The sequence below is a fragment of the Ranitomeya variabilis genome, chromosome 5 (assembly GCF_051348905.1).
Source record: "Ranitomeya variabilis isolate aRanVar5 chromosome 5, aRanVar5.hap1, whole genome shotgun sequence".
NCBI classification, from domain to species: Eukaryota; Metazoa; Chordata; class Amphibia; order Anura; family Dendrobatidae; genus Ranitomeya; species Ranitomeya variabilis.
The window spans coordinates 73,619,916-73,640,211 of NC_135236.1; the positions used below are offsets into that span (position 1 = coordinate 73,619,916).

The following is a 20,296-nucleotide window of genomic DNA, read 5'->3' on the forward strand; positions in this document are numbered from 1 at the left end:
TGGACAAGATGACTTTCTCTTTGTAAAAAAAAAAAAAAAAAAGTACTAAACTGGTGGACCATCCCAGGAAACCTGAAAGTAGGTGTATCATGGGTTCTCTGTCCATGTATCAGCATTACCACAGATGCCAGTCAGTTCGGATGGGGCGGACATATAAAGGGAAAATACTACCAAGGTCAATGGAATCCAGAGATGAAGTCCAGGTTATCAAATTTCAGAGAACTATACACAATATGGAAAGTTATTTACCAGGCTCGATCATAGATCAGAGGCAAACATGTGAAATTACTGTCCGACAATGTAACAGCAGTGGCGTTTCAAAAACACCAGGGAGGCCCGAAGCACCCATCATTACAGCATCTGGCAAATGAGATTTTCAGGTGGGCAGAAAACTGTCAAATCCGTCTCGGCAGTACACCTGGAAGGAGCCAAGAACCAGGTGGCAGATTTCTTGAGCAGGACACCGTTTGAATCCTACGGAGTGGGAATTGAATGTGGAAGTGTTTGACATGCTGTGCCGAAGGTGGGGAGTACTGCAAGTGGATCTTTGTCACCAGGACAAATGCAAAAGCCAGAACCTTTTTTTTCACTAAATCCCCTAGACAGGGCTGTGGGGGTCGACGCTCTATCGCAACATTGGGGAGAAGGGCTCCTGTATGCCTCCCCCGCCCCCCCCCCATTGATTTCGAGAACACTCAGAAAGATACGGGACGACGGAACGACAGTCATCTTGGTAGTACCTTTTTGGCCACGGAGAAGCTGGTTCTCTTTTAAACAGAATGGCAGTAGAGGCAGTTGCCGAAGAGACAGGACCAAGGTCCATTGCTCCACAAAAATCCAGACTCACTGCAACTATCTGCTTGGATCCTGAACGCCAGACCCTGAGAACCAGAGGCCTGTCGGAAGAGGTGATCACCACACTACAAGCAAGCAGAAAGCCGGTGACTTCGGCAATCTACAATAAAATTTGGAGGCGATTTTTGTACCTTTTCAGGAGGAGCTCCAGTAGACACTTCAAGTCAGAACATTCCCAGAATCCTCGACTTCTTCTAGTTAGGCTTTAAAAGTGCAGATTGCGGCCCTTAGTGTCTTTGACTTTTTTTCTTTAGCCGGGCATCCCTGGGTAGCAAGGTTTTCTAGGGCCACACAGAGATTGAGACTCTTGTAAGAAAGTCATCTCCACCATGGGACCTTATCCTAGTCCTTAATACCCTGTGTAAACCTCCGTAGATCTCCTGTTAGAGGACAAGGATATAACCAAGCTCTTTTTAAAACTACTTTCCTTGTAGCCATCACATCGGCCAAGAGGTTGGGGGAGATGCAGGCCCTATCTGTACAAGATCTATATCTACAGATTTTTGATAGGATAGTCCTATGGCTTGACCCAACTTTCCTCCCCAAAGTGGTACCATCTACAAAGATGAACCAAGAAGTAATTCTTCCTTTGTTCTGCCAGCACCTTTAGAAATCCAAAAGAAGGGGTCTATCATAATTTAGAAGTCAGAGACAGTGCTAAAATATCTAAAGGCAACCGAGAGTTGAAGAGACAAAAACCTGTTTATACAATATGGGGGGCCAAACAGGGGCTGTAGATCAGGAAAGGCAACTATCACGAGGTGGATAAACATTACAAGCTAGAAGAAGAAATAGTTTGACGGCACTGCTACTGGGCAAGATTACCATTTACTCGGTTAATGCCCTCTGAGTTAGACTGTACCTGTGGCTCGTACATCCTAGTAACCTGTCCTTCTAGCCACAATGTTTTAGGTATTTGAATAAAGCATGAAGTTTTAAGGATCAGTGAGTGCTATCTACAACTTTTCTCTTTTTTGCATATTACAAGCTAGATGTTGTTTCAGAACAGTTAGCCTTTGGGAGGAAGGTCTGACATGCAGTAGTCCCACCATAAGATTTCCATCCTTCGGTACTTCTCCATGGTGCTGTCAGGTGGTGAACTGGAAAACTGTAATTAGACCTACTGATGACTGTTTCCAGGAATCCATCCTGACAGCAATACTAGTTCCCTCCCTACTGCAAGCCATTCTTTTGTATACTAATGTGACGTAACATTGGTGTAAGAATTGTTAATAAAGTGTTTGTTTTTTTTTTCATCCATCCAGATGTGGTACTTTGGAAAATCACTGGTGGGTGGTAAGGGGAGGGTCCTTTTAACCGCTCGTTGTTCCTGTCCCTCTGAAGGTAAGTAGGACGTCCTCCATGGTGCTGTCAGGATGGATTCCTGGAAACACAATAACCGGTAGGTCTAATTACGGTTTTTGTAAATTTCCATGAAAAAATGAAAGATTGCTGCTACACTTTTAAACCTCCTAAAATGCTAACAAAATAAAATAACATTTTACAAATGGTGGTGATGTAAAGCAGACATGAGGGAAATGTTGCTTTGCTATGGTATGACTACCTGGATTAAAGGGATAATCATTCAAAGTTTGAAAATTGCTAATCTTTTTTACAGTTTTGTCAAATTTCTGATATATATATATATATATAATAATAATAATAATAATAATAATAATAATAATAATAATAATTTTATTTATATAGCGCCAACATATTCCGCAGCGCTTTACAACTTATAGAGGGGACTTATACAGACAATAGACATTACAGCATAACAGAAATCACAGTTCAAAACAGATACCAGTAGGAATGAGGGCCCTGCTCGCAAGCTTACAATCTATGAGGAAAAGGGGAGACACGAGAGGTGGATGGTAACAATTGCTTTAGTTATTTGGACCAGCCATAGTGTAAGGCTCGGGTGTTCATGTAAAGCTGCATGAACCAGTTAACTGCCTAAGTATGTAACAGTACAGACACAGAGGCTATTAACTGCATAAAGTGTATGAGAAGATGGAGGAACGTGATTATGTTGTTGTTTTTTTATTAATAGGCCACACAGGGATAATTAGGTTAATGCGTTGAGGCGGTAGGCCAATCTGAACAAATGAGTTTTTAGGGCACGCTTAAAACTGTGGGGATTGGGGATTAATTGTATTAACCTAGGTAGTGCATTCCAAAGAATCGGCGCCGCACGTGTAAAGTCTTGGAGACGGGAGTGGGAGGTTCTGATTATTGAGGATGCTAACCTGAGGTCATTAGCAGAGCGGAGGGCACGGGTAGGTTGGTAGACTGAGACCAGAGAGGAGATGTAGGGTGGTGCTGAGCCATGGAGTGCTTTGTGGATGAGGGTAGTAGTTTTGTACTGGATTCTGGATTGGATGGGTAGCCAGTGTAATGACTGGCACAAGGTAGAGGCATCGGTGTAACGGTTGGCGAGGAATATGATCCTGGCAGCAGCATTCAGGACAGATTGGAGCGGGGAGAGTCTGGTAAAAGGTAGGCCAATTAGTAGAGAGTTACAATAGTCCAGACGAGAATGAATAAGTGAGACAGTGAGTTAATATATATATATATATTAATTTATTTTTTTTTACAAGAGAGATGAGTCCCTTTGATTGGTTCCGCTTCCTGTAACCGATGTTATAACAAACTCTCCTCCTCTTCATAGTCCAGCTTTGTACAATACATGAACTGGATGTTAAGAATATTTTTCTCACTCCATGTGAAAAGTTGCAGGAGTGTTAAGATTTGGCGTGAATATGGCCTCCGAGTTGCCGGCCTGTCATCTGCTCTGCATTCACCGTCTACCCCTGTTCATCCACAGCCCTAACAAGGCTTTCTCCTCTGTCCTCTCCTGCTTCTAAGCTGTAACATAATACAGTAATATCTAAAAATCATGGATTATTTGGTAAATATAGACCCCACACTTTTACACCACAGGCTGAACAGATCAAGATTTTCGAATTGACACTGTAATAGTTTTATTTTTAAAAATATGATCCCATCACGATCCCAACTTGTATTTTGGTACAGATGTGGCTAGGAGCATAGCAGGCACATGCACATCTTTTGACATTTTTAAATTAAACTTTTTTTCGGAAATGCGTTTTAAAATTTTGCGCTCGCATAGGTAAAATATTAACAAAGATACTCTTGTGACATATCTGGTGAAAGCCTGTACAGTTCTGAGTAGAATGGTGTTTATTTTGTTTCTTGATCTTTTTTTCTAGCCTGAGTTATGTGGAGAAATGTAAAGGCAGGCAACACCGAAATTCACACTTTTTCCGAACTTTGAAAATCAATTTAAAAAAAAATTATCTAGAATTTTTATTTCTTCACATTTTGCATTCTCTGGCACACTATTACCAAATAACAAAATCTCAAAAGAATTAAAAATATAGTGGTAAAAATCATTGGTTCACTTGACATGGAACGACCCATTCCCATTAATTAAAATGGGTTATTTGCGTTTTTCAGAAAATACTACATCAAACTCATTGTGGGAATGTAGTCTAAAGGTAGGGACTGAGAACCCCCAAACATGTGAAGAAAATAGAAAACCAGTTTATGCATTTCATAATTTCCTCTTGACTTACATTTTTTGTAGTAAAGAGAGGACAAAAAGGCACCAAACACACAGAGGCCATCCTAATAACCTTTGTAACTGGGCCACTGGCTGTGACCGGACGCTACATGAAGGGTGACCTTTTTGGGAGATCTGTTAGATTTGCATAGAATACAAATTTGCTTCAAGATGTGTAGCAGCAAATATTCACCATGCCTGGAGCCGAATAGGGAGTTCCCGTTTGAGCAAATATTCACTGTATAGATGAAAGTTGTGCAACTTTGTCCTATACTTTGTGTCTCAATTTCCTCACAATATTCAAGATCTCCTTTTGCTGTGGTTTTTAAGGGAACTTATGTGAAAAGCACTGTTAGGGTATGGCTCCACGGTCCGGAGGGGCGGCGGTATCGCCGCAGCGGCGAAGCCGCTCGGCGCTAAGGCCCGCCCCCTTTCTGGGACGCGATCATGCCGGATGTGTACAGTACACATCCGGGATCATCGCACCCCTCGCCATAGGGCCCTGTGATATGCCTTGCGGGGACGCTGCGTCCCCGCAAGGTGTACGGACATGCTGTGATCTGAAAAGACGCGCAGCATGTCCGGAGTCGCAGGGCCGCCGCGTGCGGGTTTCCACGCATAGTGGAGACGGGATTTCATAAAATCCCCTCCACTATGCTGGAACATCTGGACGCTGCTTGTTTGACGCTGCAGCGTCAAACAAGCAGCGGTTACTTACCGTGGAAACATACCCTTAATCTGCAGCTGAACCTGCCCAGTGCTGGCACTGAAGGCCCCGCTGCTGGGAGAAAATGAGCTTTATTCCCCCTCCCCCCCCCCAAATACGGCAGCTTTCAGGCTCCATTCATAGGGGTGGCACCGGAGTGGGTTCCGTTACCTCCAGGTACACAAGCTGTACACCTGTGTGAGCACAATGTGACCTGGACATATTTTTAAAAGGTGAGTTCCTATGTAATGACAGCAAGCAAAAAAACCTTATTTTGAGGGTGCAGTTCAGGCCACTTGTGTGGATGTTGAAGAGAAGGGTATTCTTATTACTATTTCCATCCTGACGAAGGGCTTCTGACTTCTGGACTCTGCTCTGAGTCTATGCTCATATACTGAGATAAGCTTCCTAGAAGTTGCTAGTATGGATCTTATCTAATGTATACACCAGATATCGGCCCACCTATCCTGATTTGAGGTGAAGGTCATATGTTGGAATTTTTTAACCCGGTTCGGTCAGATTAGAAGCCTGGATGGCCGGCGGTGGCCCCTAACCCTGAGCTGATCACTTGCCCAGGATTGAGGCAAGCCCCCATTGGGCACTGTGGTAGCCTTCGATGACTTTGCATCCTATAAGTAAGGCCGGGGTCACACTTGCGAGTGTAATGCAAGTCTCTCGCATCGATACCCGGCACTCGGGACTGGAGTGTGTGGCTGCATGTATTTCTATGTAGCTGAACACTTCGGTCCTGAGTGCCCGTGACAGCGTCAGGTTTTGAGGCGACTCGCGCAAGTTTCTCGCATTACACTCGCAAGTGTGACCCCGGCCTAAAGATGAGTAACTCTATTGTGATCCGGCACTCGGGATGCCTGGCCGAGGATACTGTGTGCACAAGTGAAGACCAGTTACTACAGAGGATCAGACCAGAGCTGCGTGACTCAAATTGCTCTTCTCTAGTGCCCACTTTTTATATTGTGCTGCCACCATCTGCTGGAAGGTCATTGTGACAACCAGGACGACCATCCACTTCCTCTTGTACTAATTGTGACTATTTATACGTGGTCAAAATTGTTGGTACCCTCGTTTAATGACCGAAAAACAGTCGTCACAGAAATAACTTGAATCTGACAAAAGTAGTAATAAATAAGAAATCTATGAGAATGAACAAATGAAAGTCAGACATTGCTTTTCAACCGTGCTTCCACAGAATAAAAAAACAAACAAAAAAAAACATGAAATAGACCTGGACAGAAATGATGGTACCCCTGAAAATAATGTGACAAAAGGGACATGTTAAATCACGGTGTGTCCACTAACCAGCACCACAGGTGTCTACACTCTTGGAATCAGTGAGTGGGCCGGTATATAGGGCTACAGATACTCACTGTGCTGTGTGGTGACATGGTGTGTATCACACACAACATGGACTAGAGGAAGCGAAGGAAAGGGTTGTCTCAGGAGATTAGAAAGAAAATTATAGACAAACATGTTAAAGGTAAAAGTTACAAGACCGTCTCCAAGCAGCTTCATGTTCCTGTGAATACAGTTGCACATATTATTCAGAAATGTAAGATCCATGGGACTGTAGCTAACCTCCCTGGACGTGGCCACAGGAGGAAAACTGATGACAAATCAAAGAGACGGATAATACAAATGGTAACAAAAGAGCCCAGAAAAACTTCTAAACTGATTAAAGGTGAACATCAAGCTCATGGAACATCAGTGTCAGATCGCACCATCCGTCGTTGTATGAGCCAAAGTGGACTTCATGGGAGACGACCAAGGAGGACATAATTGTTGAATGAAAACAAAAATCATAAAAAAGCCAAGCTGGAATTTGCCAAACTATGTTGACAGCTGCAAAGCTTCTGGGAGAATGTCCTATGGACAGATGAGACAAAAATGGAACTTTTTGGTAAGGCACATCAGCTCTATATTCAGATGGATAAATGAAGCATATCAAAGAACACTGTTCCTAATGTTAAACATGGAGGAGGCTCTGTTATGTTCTGGGGCTTGTTTGCTGCATCTGGCACAGGGTGTCTAGAATCTGTGCAGGGTACAATGAAATCTGAAGACTATTGGATCGCCCCCATGCAAGGGCAATGGGGTATTCTGCACCGGGTCCTCCGGTTCGGGGGATGTCACGGTGGCCAGACCCAGTCCGTGGCCCTTTGAGGGACGTCCAATAAAGGAAAGTTGTTTTTTTTTTTTTATGGTTTTGGGAAAGGTCTTTAAAGGGGAAATGTTCGTGACGCCACCTGTGGTATTCAGTCAGTGACCGACGCTGCTTAGGGGTCCACTGGGGCGATGTGATGGCAGCTAGATGGTATACCTTCCCACAGGTGAAGTATATCCCCAGGGCTTCCCAGAAGTGTAGATGGTGATGGTGGATGATATAAAGCGCAGGGAATAACGAGGACACAAGGTTGCAGTCTCTTTACCTTTTACTGAAGACTTCAGCATCCACATTCCAGGGTACAGACCACAGGGCAGCCAGAGTCCAGCCGGTCTGAAGGCAAATCCAGAGTCCCCTTTTGTGAGGAGTGCCCTAGTAGATAGGAGCAAGGCTCCCCCTGGTGGTCTGGAGTGTGAAGTGTGGTGTATGGTTTGTGATACCTGGTAGGAAGATCTCCTTTATTGCCATCAGACGTAATATCACTCCCCCTGGTGGAAGAATGACATTACTGCAACGACCAGGACTCTGGGGCGCTGCACTATCAAGAATTCTAGAGAGAAATGTGCTGCCCAGTGTCAGAAAGCTTGGTCTCAGTCGCAGGTCATGGGTCTTGCAACAGGGTAATGACCCAAAACACACAGCTAAAAACACCCAAGAATGGCTAAGAGGAAAACATTGGACTATTCTGAAGTGGCCTTCTATGAGCCCTGACCTAAATCCTATTGAGCATCTTTGGAAAGAGCTGAAACATGTCGTCTGGAAAAGGCAACCTTCAATCACAAGACAACTGGAGCAGTTTGCTCTTGAGGAGTGGGCCACAATACCTGTCGAGAAGAGCAGAAGTCTGTGACAGTTACAGGAATCGTTTGATTACCTCAAAAGGTTGTGCAACAAAATATTAAGTTAAGGGTACCATCATTTCTGTCCAGGCCTATTTCATGAGATTTATTTTAATTTTTTTTATTTCTGTGGAAGCATGGTTGAAATGCAATGTCTGACTTTCATTTGTTTATTTTCATTGATTTTTTTTATTTTTTATTTATTTATTTCTTTTGTCGGATTCAAGTTATTTCTGTGACCACTGTGGGTTTTTCTGTCATTAAACGAGGGGTACCAACAATTTTTGATCACGTGTGTATTTCTAATGTGTAATCACTATAGCTAATGCCCTCCGCTCTACCGCTGCTACTTCTGGTGCCCCATTTTCTAATTTCCTAAATATCTGCTCCATAGGTATGTTGTATGCTGAGATGAGCCTGAACTATGCCGCCACTGGTGCCAGATGGACCAATGAATATGGTGCTGTATCCATCCTGGGGTAGAGAATGACATGAGCTGTGTGGTTCAGACTTTCCATGTCCCTCCCTTTGACTATGCAGAGAACATTTTGGCCTGGAGGAGAAAGGGACACAAATTGCTAGTAAGGCTATGTGCACACATTGCGGTTTTTGCTGCGGATCCGCAGCGTTTTTGACGCTGCGGATCCGCAGCAGTTTTCCATGCGGTGTACAGTACTATGTAAACCTGTGGAGAAAAAAAAAACCGCAGTGCACATGCTGCGGGAAAAAAACACGCGGAAACGCAGCGGTTTATTTTCCCGCAGCATGTCAATTCTTTGTGCGGAATCCGCAGCAGTTTTACACCTGCTCCATAATAGAAACCCGCAGGTGTCTAAAACCGCAGTGGAAACCGCACAAAAAAAGCGATAAAATCCGCAGTACTTTTGGCACTGCGGATTTATCAAATCCGCTGCTGAAAATTCTGCAGTGGAATCTGCAGCGTGTGCACATAGCCTTAGAGTGGAACGACAGACGAGCCAAGGTCTTGCGGTGTAGGGACTATGGTTAAGAAATGTATAGTCACGTTCACTTTGGGAAATGAAGGTCTACATCCACCAGTAGGTCTAAAGGTACCTTCACACTAAACGACTTACCAACGATCACGACCAGCGATACGACCTGGCCGTGATCGTTGGTAAGTCGTTGTGTGGTCGCTGGGGAGCTGTCACACAGACAGCTCTCCAGCGACCAACGATGCCGAAGTCCCCGGGTAACCAAGGTAAACATCGGGTTACTAAGCGCAGGGCCGCGCTTAGTAACCTGATGTGTACCCTGGTTACCATTGTAAATGTAAAAAAAAAAAACAAAAAAAAAAAAAAACCAGTACATACTTACATTCCGGTGTCTGTCACGTCCCTCGCCGTCAGCTTCCTGCACTGACTGTGAGCGCCGGCCATAAATCAGAGCTCTGCTTTTACTTTACGGCCGGCGCTCAGTCAGTGCGGGAAGCTGATGGCGAGGGACGTGACACACCGGAATGTAAGTATGTACTGTTTTTTGTTTTTTTTACATTTACAATGGTAACCAGGGTAAACATCGGGTTACTAAGCGCGGCCCTGCGCTTAGTAACCCAATGTTTACCCTGGTTACAAGCGAACACATCGCTGGATCGGTGTCACACACACCGATCCAGCGATGACAGCGGGTGATCCAGCGACGAAATAAAGTTCTGGACTTCTAGCTCCGACCAGCGATATCACAGCGGGATCCTGATCGCTGCTGCGTGTCAAACACAACGAGATCGCTATCCAGGACGCTGTAACGTCACGGATTGCTGTCGTTCTCGTTGGAAAGTTGCTCAGTGTGAAGGTACCTTAAGGTAGTAGCTTTTATCATCTCCTCTCCCTGACCATGAGAGCAATAAAAATACAAAATATAGCAATCACAAAAATCCAATAACTTATTTTATTACTCTTTACAATTCTGAGCCTATCTGTACAGACAATATCACGCATTAGTTTGACTCCAATGAACAATGCAAACACAAAGCTGCATGAGCCGGTCAGCAGCCAAAGTCCATGTGTGCACAGAGAAGTGTGTGACATATAACTGTGACAAGAACTACATTTATAAAATGTGATCAGCTAGCCTAATGTGTACTTGGGTCACACATTTAAGTGTGCTCTGGCAATGCATCTGACCTTCTCGGGTAGTACATTCTGGAGAACTGGTGCAAAGTCTTGGCAGAACGGAGAACACTGGTAGGCAGACATGAGGAATGAGATGTAGTGCTGTGAAGAGCTTTGTTGGTGAGAGGATAAGTTTAGATTGTACTCTGTAGCAGATTGGCAACCAGTGTAAGGCCATGTTCACACGTTGCGGCACAGGTGCCGGGAAAGGTCAGAGACACAGCGCACTGCAGTACTTTGCCCTCAACAGGGCAGACAATGTACGCCTGTGCCGAAGCCGAGGCATGAAGACCAGAAGAGGACGTCATCTGATGAAGATAGGAGGCGCCGGACCGCGACGCCCATCGGACCGGGACCGCACCGCCTCTGGGTGAGTGTAATCTAACCTCTTTTTCTCATCTTTCAGGATACATCGGGGGCTTATCTACAGCGTTCCAGAATGCTGGTGGGCTTAGCTCACCTTCGATTTTGGGGGTGACAGGTTCCCTTAAAAAAAAAAAAAAAAATCTGCGGAGTTGGGTGCGAGAAACGCTGCAGATCGAGAGGGGGAAGTGTGTGGGCAGAGATTTGCGGGGTGGATGTGCATGTCTATGTGCGGGTGTTTTATGTGTGTGTCTGCGGGGATCGCATGGCTGTGTCTGTGCGTGGGTGTGTGCAGGTCTGTATGTAGGCAGGCATCGTCCGATGGGACTACTAGTCCCATCCGGCTATGCCTGCTACAGTGACAGGTAGCGGGATGATGGGACAGTATAGTCTCTTCATCCGGCTACTGTGTTCAAGTGTACAAAAAAACAAATACACACATACAACATATAGTACATACAGAGCATATAACACCGTACTACATACATACAGTGCATACAAAAGGGCAGCACGGCAGCTCAGTGGATAGTACTGTAGCCTTGCAGCGCTGGGGTCCTGGGTTCTAATCCCACCTTGGACAACATCTGCAAGGAGTTTGTATGTTCTCCCCGTGTTTGCGTGGGTTTCCTCCGGGTACTCCAGTTTCCTCCCACTTGCCAAAGACCTACTGATAGGGGATTTATATTGTGAGCCCCATTGGGGACAGCGATGATGTGTGCAAAACTGTAAAGCGCTGCGGAATATGTTAGCGCTCTATAAAAATAAAGATTATTACAGTACATAGTGTATACAACATGCAGTACATACAGAACATACAAAAGGCAGCACGGTGGCTCAGTGGATAGCATTGCAGCCTTGCAGCGCTAGAGTCCTGGGTTCTAATCCCACCAAAGACAACATCTGCAAGGAGTTTGTTCTCCCTGTGTTTGTGTGGGTTTCCTCTGGGTTATCAGGTTTCCTCCCACATGCCAAAGACAAATTGATAGGGAATTTAGATTGTGAGCTCCATTGGGGACAGCGATGATGTGTGCAAAACTGTAAAGCGCTGCGGAATGTTAGCGCTATATAAAAATAAAGATTATTAATACAGTACATACAACATACAGTGCATACAATATACAGAACATATGGTGCATACAACATACAGTGCATACAATATACAGTGCATACAATATACACAACCATACGGTGCATACAACTTACACATTTTTTTGTTCAATAAGAGATCTTTATTAAGCTTTTAAAACCGCTCAAAAAACTATCAAAACTGCACCTGCGTTTTCTGCCAAGAGGTGCGGATTTAGTGGCGAAAAATCTGCAACGTATGCACATACCCTAATAACTGGCACAGGATGGAGGATTGGAGAAGCGGGTTGACAAATTAAAACCTGTCTGTTGCATTCAGGATAAGTTGAAACGAGGAAAGTTTAGGGTAAGAAGACCTATTGGGGTAGTAGCGAGTTAGAATAATCAAGATGAGACTCAATCATATAGACCGCATATGGCATTTAGTCTCAATGGTGGCCATCATTATATCTGGTCTGGATGTATAGAGTGATCAGCTGCTAGTCTTGACCGTTTTTTCCTGGAGACACTCCATCGTGTCATCTTCATGTGAAGGGTACGATACCCTACTCATAGTACTTGTTTACCACTGTATTGTAGGCCCTTAGTGGTGCAGGTGATGGAGAGAACCCCTCTCATGCCTGATTCTAGGCCTGGATTTTTGTTTCTTCACATAAAAATCCTGGTCTGAATTAGCAGCTGAGGGCCCATGGAGGAAAGCTCCTATCAAGCATCTGGTTTCTAGGATAGTGTCGGGAGGTGCCCGATGAAGGCGGCAGAAGGCCCACCCAGTCTTGCCCCTTAAATGCCATGGTCACTGTTCACCATGGCATCGAAGGGGTTAAATTTCTGCGATCAATAAACATCCAGCATCCACTGGGTATGCAGCAAACATAGCATGTGAGTCTGATCCATGTAAATCTTCCTGACTTCTGCCGTACATATACAGTGGGTGTTGGGAGAAATGGGTGAATGCTTAGCAGGTCAAGGTGCTGTTGAGCCGTGATCCTCTCTTGCTTAGACAGCGGTTATTAGGTCTGCCGAATTAGGTGGCAGGCCATTGTCTACCAGATGGGTTTGTATGGATGAAGTCTTGTACCTACTGGTGCCTGTCGCCTTCATCCTTGGCTATACAGTTTTCACTGGTAGTCCATTTTCTTCATTATTTCCTCTATTGCTCACTACTAGCAACATAAGGTGTTGGAACACCTTCTACCTGATTTGCGCTCAAAGGGAAGCTTTCGGCTTCATTGTACTCTAAAAAATTTTTTTTTTTTTTTTTTTTTTTTATGCATAGTGGTCTTGTAAAGACAAGTTCATCCTTACTTTATCTGGCCAATCTTTCCTCTGCTTCCAGGAAATCACGGTTTGAATCAATGTGCATGTGAGGTTGAGGTGCTCTGGGCTTTACAAAGCACTTCCTAAGCCTTTTTTCTCCTGCTCTATTCAGTGCCCAGTGTTACCTTCTGCTTGACTGACAACCCATTTGGTATGACTTCAAGCAACGAAGTTGTCAGCTAAGCAGGGGGAGGTGCTATGCTGGGACTAGAGCCTTGGGAAAGTGCTCCGACACCTCCAAAGCACTTCAGCCTCATTGGCATATTCATTTTAAATGGCAGCTTCTCGCTAACAAAAGAGGCCTGGCTAGCTAACGGTGTGATACATGCATAAATAAAGAGCTTGAGGTTGAAATCCTGCGGACTCCTCATATTGACTTCCCCCCCCCCCCCCCCCCCCCCAACAGGCCTATGGGTTAAAATAAATGGCTGCCCACTCTCCCCAGTCCCACAAGCTACGAAGGTGTGGACTAGTCATAGATGACATTACTGTTTCTTATCTTCTAGGATTTTGCCATCGCACTAGGATGGAGAAGAGGATCCTGGAAGGCTTCGGAGCAGAATTCTTCATCAGGGCTCTGCTCCTTGGCATATTTCTGTAAGTCACTGGATGTCATGATTCGGGCAGTATAGTGGTTGGATGGAGATGGTAAGGGATCCCTTACCATCTCCATCCAAACAGCTGCAGATTTTCTGCAGAAAATAAGCGCTGGTAGATCTATCGATTGTCTCTCAATTTAGACCTGCACGGTATATCTGCTGCGATTGTCCATTTTCATTCCGGTTTACACCAGGTCATGTGCAGCCTAAAACTGATGAGCAAAGTTGTAAACTAACAAGCGTTTGATTGGTGGACACTTATTTTATATTCTTGTCTTTGATTAGGAACCAATGTTTGACCCATTAGAGTTTTGATCCATAGAATATTCCAAAAATGTCTGGATGCTGGTTCCACTGCTGGGATCTCAATGTATCCTAAGAATGGGCTACCAGGAAACGAGGTTGGGCACTCGCAACTCAACTCAATTCTCTTGTATGAATGTTTGAGAAATTTGCAGAGCAACCTTGATCCTGCATCTGTCACAAATAAAACGTGGGATAAAAACAATGAGCAAATACCCTGCTGTAAATAAATACTGTGAACTAAGTACCTCATGTTATCTTCATGTATTAAAATTTGTATCAAGAAAATATAAAAGCCATTCCACCGTGTCAAGGTATACCTGATCAAGATGGTCCTTGCCTCTAGTATCTCACATCTATCCCACTATGCCTGCACCCCTCAAAATAGACTAGGGGTGAGGAGACAAGGACCCAACTGTTTTGAATCTGCCTCTGGAAAGCTAAATAAACAAGGTGCACAGCCCAATGGGGAGTGGTTCTTCCCCAAAATGTGTTCAGTACAAGAAACTGAAGCAAACGAAAAACTGGGCCAGCACACTTGTTGGTGTAAGTGCAGTATTTAGATACACACTCCACAGTGGCCATTAACAGACAAAACCTAAGCTTAAAACAATAAATGGATACGGCAGTAATAGTACATGAAAATAACATGGGAGTACTTGGTTTACTCGGAATTGGCAAATTAAGATAGACTCAGTCCTGATACTTCCAGTCGAATATTGGGTCTACTATTATGGCAAGAATAACTGAAAACTAAATGCTGTTGGTTTATTCTCAACCGAAGATTGGCCGTCACGGTCCTGAAGTACAGTGCAGTCAGTGATGGTCCTCTCTACTGCTACAAGAGTGCCAATCCATGTCACTTTTATACAAGTCTACTCGCCAACGGACCCCCGGGGGGGGGGGGGGGGTCGGACCCCTATGTTTACAAGGAACTAAAGCAAAATGGAAAAATTGGTCTGGACCACCGATTTTCGTAGGAGTAAATGTGTAGCCTCACATTCACAATGTGGCCATTAACAAACAAAACCTAAGATAAAAATAAGAATTGGTGACCCTGCAGTAGGCAAGTAAGAAATATAGTAGTACATCTGCCACAAATGGTCTGCTCTGCCTGCAGCCACCACAATGGGATCTCATCACCTGCAGCATGTGCATTGAAGACAACTGACCATCACCCCTCTGAGCTTGTTGGCCATTGGTACCAAAACCATGTGTTTTTTTTTTATTTTTTTTAAATATATGTAATTTTTAATTCTTAAATGAGAGAACCACAACGCACAAGAAAAGGAATAATATTTCATGTATGTAAACACAACCAGCAATAGTGTGGTGCCCAAATGTCATATGCAGCCAATCCCAAATATAGTACAATGGCACCAAATTGGCAAAGGAAATGCTGCGGGTGACGTGTGTCAGAGATGGGGACTTCTCAGGTACCACAATTTCAGTCACAGGTACTGTTTATACAAGGTTCTAGCGGCTTCTCTGCCAGTGTGACTTTTTCCAGTTTGTTCAGGTCATTTTCCGTATAATTGTCAGGATACCCACTAATCACCACACCTCTGATCTGACATGGAGGCAAAAATATAAAAACTACACAAAATGATGAATAGTCTTTTATCCTTTTAACTATGAATTATTTACTATGCTTTATTAACCAGTCGTCTTAGGGTACCGTCACACATTGAAATTTTCATCGCTGCGACGGCACGATCCGTGACGTCGCAGCGATCGTATGAATATCGCTCCAGCGTCGTAGACTGCGGTCACACGTTGCAATCACGGCGCTGGAGCGATGCTGAAGTCCCCGGGTAACCAGGGTAAACATCGGGTAACTAAGCGCAGGGCCGCGCTTAGTAACCCGATGTTTACCCTGGTTACCAGCGTAAACGTAAAAAAACAAACAGTACATACTCACCCGTCGGTGTCCTTCAGGTCCCTTGCCGTCTGCTTCCTGCTCTGAGTGCAGCCGTACAGTGAGAGCAGATCGCAGCACCGCTGTGATCTGCTCTCACTTTCCGGCCGGCACTCAGAGCAGGAAGCAGACGGCAAGGGACCTGAAGGACACCGACGGGTGAGCATGTACGGTTTGTTTTTTTACGTTTACGCTTGTAACCAGGGTAAACATCGGGTTACTAAGCGCGGCCCTGCGCTTAGTTACCCGATGTTTACCCTGGTTACAAGCGAAGACATCGCTGGATCGCTGTCACACACAACGATCCAGCGATGTCAGCGGGTGATCAAGCGACGAAAGAAAGTTCCATACGATCTGCTACGACGTACGATTCTCAGCAGGGTCCCTGATCGCTGCTGCGTGTCAGACACTGCGATATCGTAACGATATCGCTAGAACGTCACGAATCGTAACGTCGTAGCGATGGAAATTTCAATGTGTGACGGTACCCTTACATGAATTGCTGCCATTGTATATTTATAGTGATGCATTGAGAAATCTGTCTTCATCCTCCACGCTTTTTAATGTTTTTTAATCTTGGGGCTTGTTTCCCTATTAATGAGTAAAGCGATTAACCATATTTTTCGGACTAAAGACGCACTTTTTTTCCTCCAAAAATGTGGCGGAAAATGGGGGTGTGTCTTATAGTCCGGATGTACCTGCTCTGGCTGAGGTGGGGTAGCGGCATTGGTGAACAGCGGGTCACAGGAGGCTGGAGCCGGCGGCTGCGGCTAACTCATGTGCCTGCTGCTAAAGAGAAATGAATATTCCCTGCATTCCGCAGCCATGGGCGTGGAGGGCAATGAATATTATCTCTTTAATAGCGTCTTGTTATGATTGGCCCCCAACCCTGGTCCTGGTATGTATGGCCACATCAGAAAACATTAAAAAAAAAACAAAAAAAAAAAAAAACATTACACTTGCCTTCCCAGCGCTCCCTCACAGCATCTTGTTCAGATGCCAGCAGCTGCTTTGTTTGTAAGAAATGCATGGCAGGAACGTCATGCGCTGCTCACAAGCAGAGCACAGCTGCCAGAATACTCACTGCTCTGCGCGCCAGGACTGTGCGCAGAGAGCAGTGAGTTTTCATTGCTCTTCAGTAGCGCGCACAGTGTCAGCTGCTGGCTTCCTGCTGCTGCTGGCGGTCATGTGTGCTGCTAATAGAGAGAAATGAATATTCACCTCTCTCCACACCCAGAGAGGTGAATATTAATTTCTCTTAAGTTGCAGCACACCTGACCTCCCAGCAGCTGCAGGAAGCCAGCAGCTGACGCTGTGCGCGCTACTGAAGAGCAATGAATACTCACTGCTCTCTGCACACAGTTCCAGCGTACAGAGCAGTGAGTATTCCGTCAGCTGTCCTCTGCTTGTGAGCAGCGCATGACGTTCCTGCCATTCGCTGCTTACAAACATAAAGTAGCTGCTGGCATTGGAACAAGAATGCCAGGAAGGTAAGTGTAATTTTTTTTTTTTGTTTGTTGTTTTCTGAGGGGACCATGCATTTCAGGATGTCGGTGAGGGCCAATTATAAGGCTGGGGGCCAATCATACCAGAATAGGGATGGGGCCATGCATACTAAGACAAGATGGGGAAGGAGGAGCCCTGCATACTAGGATGAGATGTGGGTCCCTGCATACCAGGATAGGGATGAGGCCATGCATACTAGGATAGGGATGAGGGGAACCATTGCTACCAGGATAGGGTGAGGGGAACCATTCCTACCAGGATGGGGATGAGGGGACCATATTTACCTGGATTTGGATATTACATACAGAATTGACGAAATTTTTTCCCCTAATTTCCTCCTCTAAAACCCAGTTGTGTCTTATGGTCCGTCTTATAGTTAAAAAAAAGTATTATGATTTTTGGCTAGTAGCACTCTGGGAAAATGATTAACTGGCATTGTCACAAAAGGATAATGTTATATCTATCCTTTTGTGACATTAATGCCAATTATCCCCACCATGAAGGTAGTCTGGTGCAGTAAGCATGATAGATAGAGATATATGTGTGTGTGTGTATGTATGTGTATATATATATATATATATATATATATATATATATATATATATATATATATTTATATTTATATATTTATATATATTTATATATTTATATATATTTATATATATATATATATATATTAGTAGAGTTTTTTTTGTTTGCCTTTTTTTCTTTTCACGGTCACCATGACATCACAGTACAAAAAAAGTTGCTTGTAAATGTAGTCAGCCCTTGTCTTTTTTTCCAGGACTATGGAAATGGCCATCAATGGCTGAGCTTTAAAGGGAACCTGTGACAAGGTTTTTGCTACTCCATCTGAGAGCAGTTTGATTTAGGAGCAGAGGCCCTGCTTCCTGCAATGTTGCTTGCCTTACTGGGTGCTGCAATCTGGATTAAAAATTAGTTTTTCTCTGCTGCAGATGTAGCGGATCTCTGAATGCTGAGCTGTGTATAACCCCGCCCACACCACTGATTAGCTGTATTCTGCCTATGCACAGTGTACATAAAGCCAGTCACAGGTGGGGGGTGTGGCTGGGCTACCTGGAAGCAGGGCAATTAGTCCTGTAGTGATCTCCCCCTGGTTAAAAACATTTTATGAAAACTACACTTAGCAGCCCAGTTAATGACACTGCTGGAATCGGGGTCTCGGTCTCTACTTTATTCCTGCATGTAGGATAGCTGCGGAGACACCATCACGTGTTTCTCGACGCAAGCAGTGAATAGCCAGACCTTTCCCCGGGAGGGAACAACCACGGGAAGGGCAGCATCCAATAAAGGAAACATCCAATACTGGAAAACCACCTATGCCAAGCATGGTATCCATCCACAGACAGCTGTTTCGGGGTGTTTGCCCCTCATCAGTGTGGAGTAGGAATCTGGCTATTAGGAGCAGTGCCTAGTAAAAGGCTGTGAAGGAACAGATGATTGGCCTCGGGGAGACCAAAACATCCAACACCGCGGAGACACCATCACGTGTTTCTCAACGCAGTGATCCAGAACACTGCCCCCATCCCTTATGGGAAATATGCAAATGCATGTAGGATAGCTGCGGAGACACCATCACGTGTTTCTCGACGCAAGCAGTGAATAGCCAGACCTTTCCCCGGGAGGGAACAACCACGGGAAGGGCAGCATCCAATAGAGGAAACATCCAATACTGGAAAACCACCTATGCCAAGCATGGTATCCTGTAGGTAGGTAGGCTGTGAAGGAACAGATTTTACTAGGCACTGCTCCTAATAGCCAGATTCCTACTCCACACTGAGGGGCAAACACCCCGAAACAGCTGTCTGTGGATGGATACCATGCTTGGCATAGGTGGTTTTCCAGTATTGGATGTTTCCTTTATTGGATGCTGCCCTTCCCGTGGTTGTTCCCTCCCGGGGAAAGGTCTGGCTATTCACTGCTTGCGTCGAGAAACACGTGATGGTGTCTCCGCAGCTATCCTACATGCATTTGCATATTTCCCATAAGGGATGGGGGCAGTGTTCTGGATCACTGCGTTGAGAAACACGTGATGGTGTCTCCGCGGTGTTGGATGTTTTGGTCTCCCCGAGGCCAATCATCTGTTCCTTCACAGCCTTTTACTAGGCACTGCTCCTAATAGCCAGATTCCTACTCCACACTGATGAGGGGCAAACACCCCGAAACAGCTGTCTGTGGATGGATACCATGCTTGGCATAGGTGGTTTTCCAGTATTGGATGTTTCCTTTATTGGATGCTGCCCTTCCCGTGGTTGTTCCCTCCCGGGGAAAGGTCTGGCTATTCACTGCTTGCGTCGAGAAACACGTGATGGTGTCTCCGCAGCTATCCTACATGCATTTGCATATTTCCCATAAGGGATGGGGGCAGTGTTCTGGATCACTGCGTTGAGAAACACGTGATGGCGTCTCCGCGGTGTTGGATGTTTTGGTCTCCCCGAGGCCAATCATCTGTTCCTTCACTCTACTTTATTCCTGGTCTCAGCTTAGTGGGACAGATCCCCTTTAATTCTTCTAGAATTGCTATAACTGCCATTCACATCTATGAGAAATGTGTAAACACCATAGCACGTCCAGTCTTTGCTATTTCGGAGTCTGACCACATGTACATGAACCCTTTTTCAGAGAGATCACCATACTGTCCATTTGCTGCACTAGGGCTTGGGGACCACATTAGAGGGGGACAGTCCGTCTCCTTAAATCAGAACAGAAAGTTTGTTCCAGTTATGGTGGATGAGAGCAGTCTTTATGGACCACCATTTATGGCCTTCATGTAATGTTAGGTTTCCACTCCTGGGTGAATGTCTTGTTGGCTGCAGCTCCAACCATTGTTTCGCTCTGGTCCTGCTGGCAATCGTCAGATCTTCATCTCTTGCATTATTGGTAATATTA

The 20,296-nt window shown here is 44.9% G+C and overlaps 1 protein-coding gene across 1 annotated transcript in view; it reads left to right on the plus strand.

The window, feature by feature from the left end:
• Positions 1-20,296, plus strand: part of PLPP5 (phospholipid phosphatase 5) — a 34,010-nt gene that overhangs the window by 6,285 nt on the left and 7,429 nt on the right. Inside the window, exon 2 of the mRNA XM_077262250.1 lies at positions 13,567-13,657. Coding sequence (XP_077118365.1) covers positions 13,587-13,657 — 71 coding nt within the window. The 5' untranslated portion in view covers positions 13,567-13,586. The remainder of the gene's footprint in view (positions 1-13,566; positions 13,658-20,296) is intronic.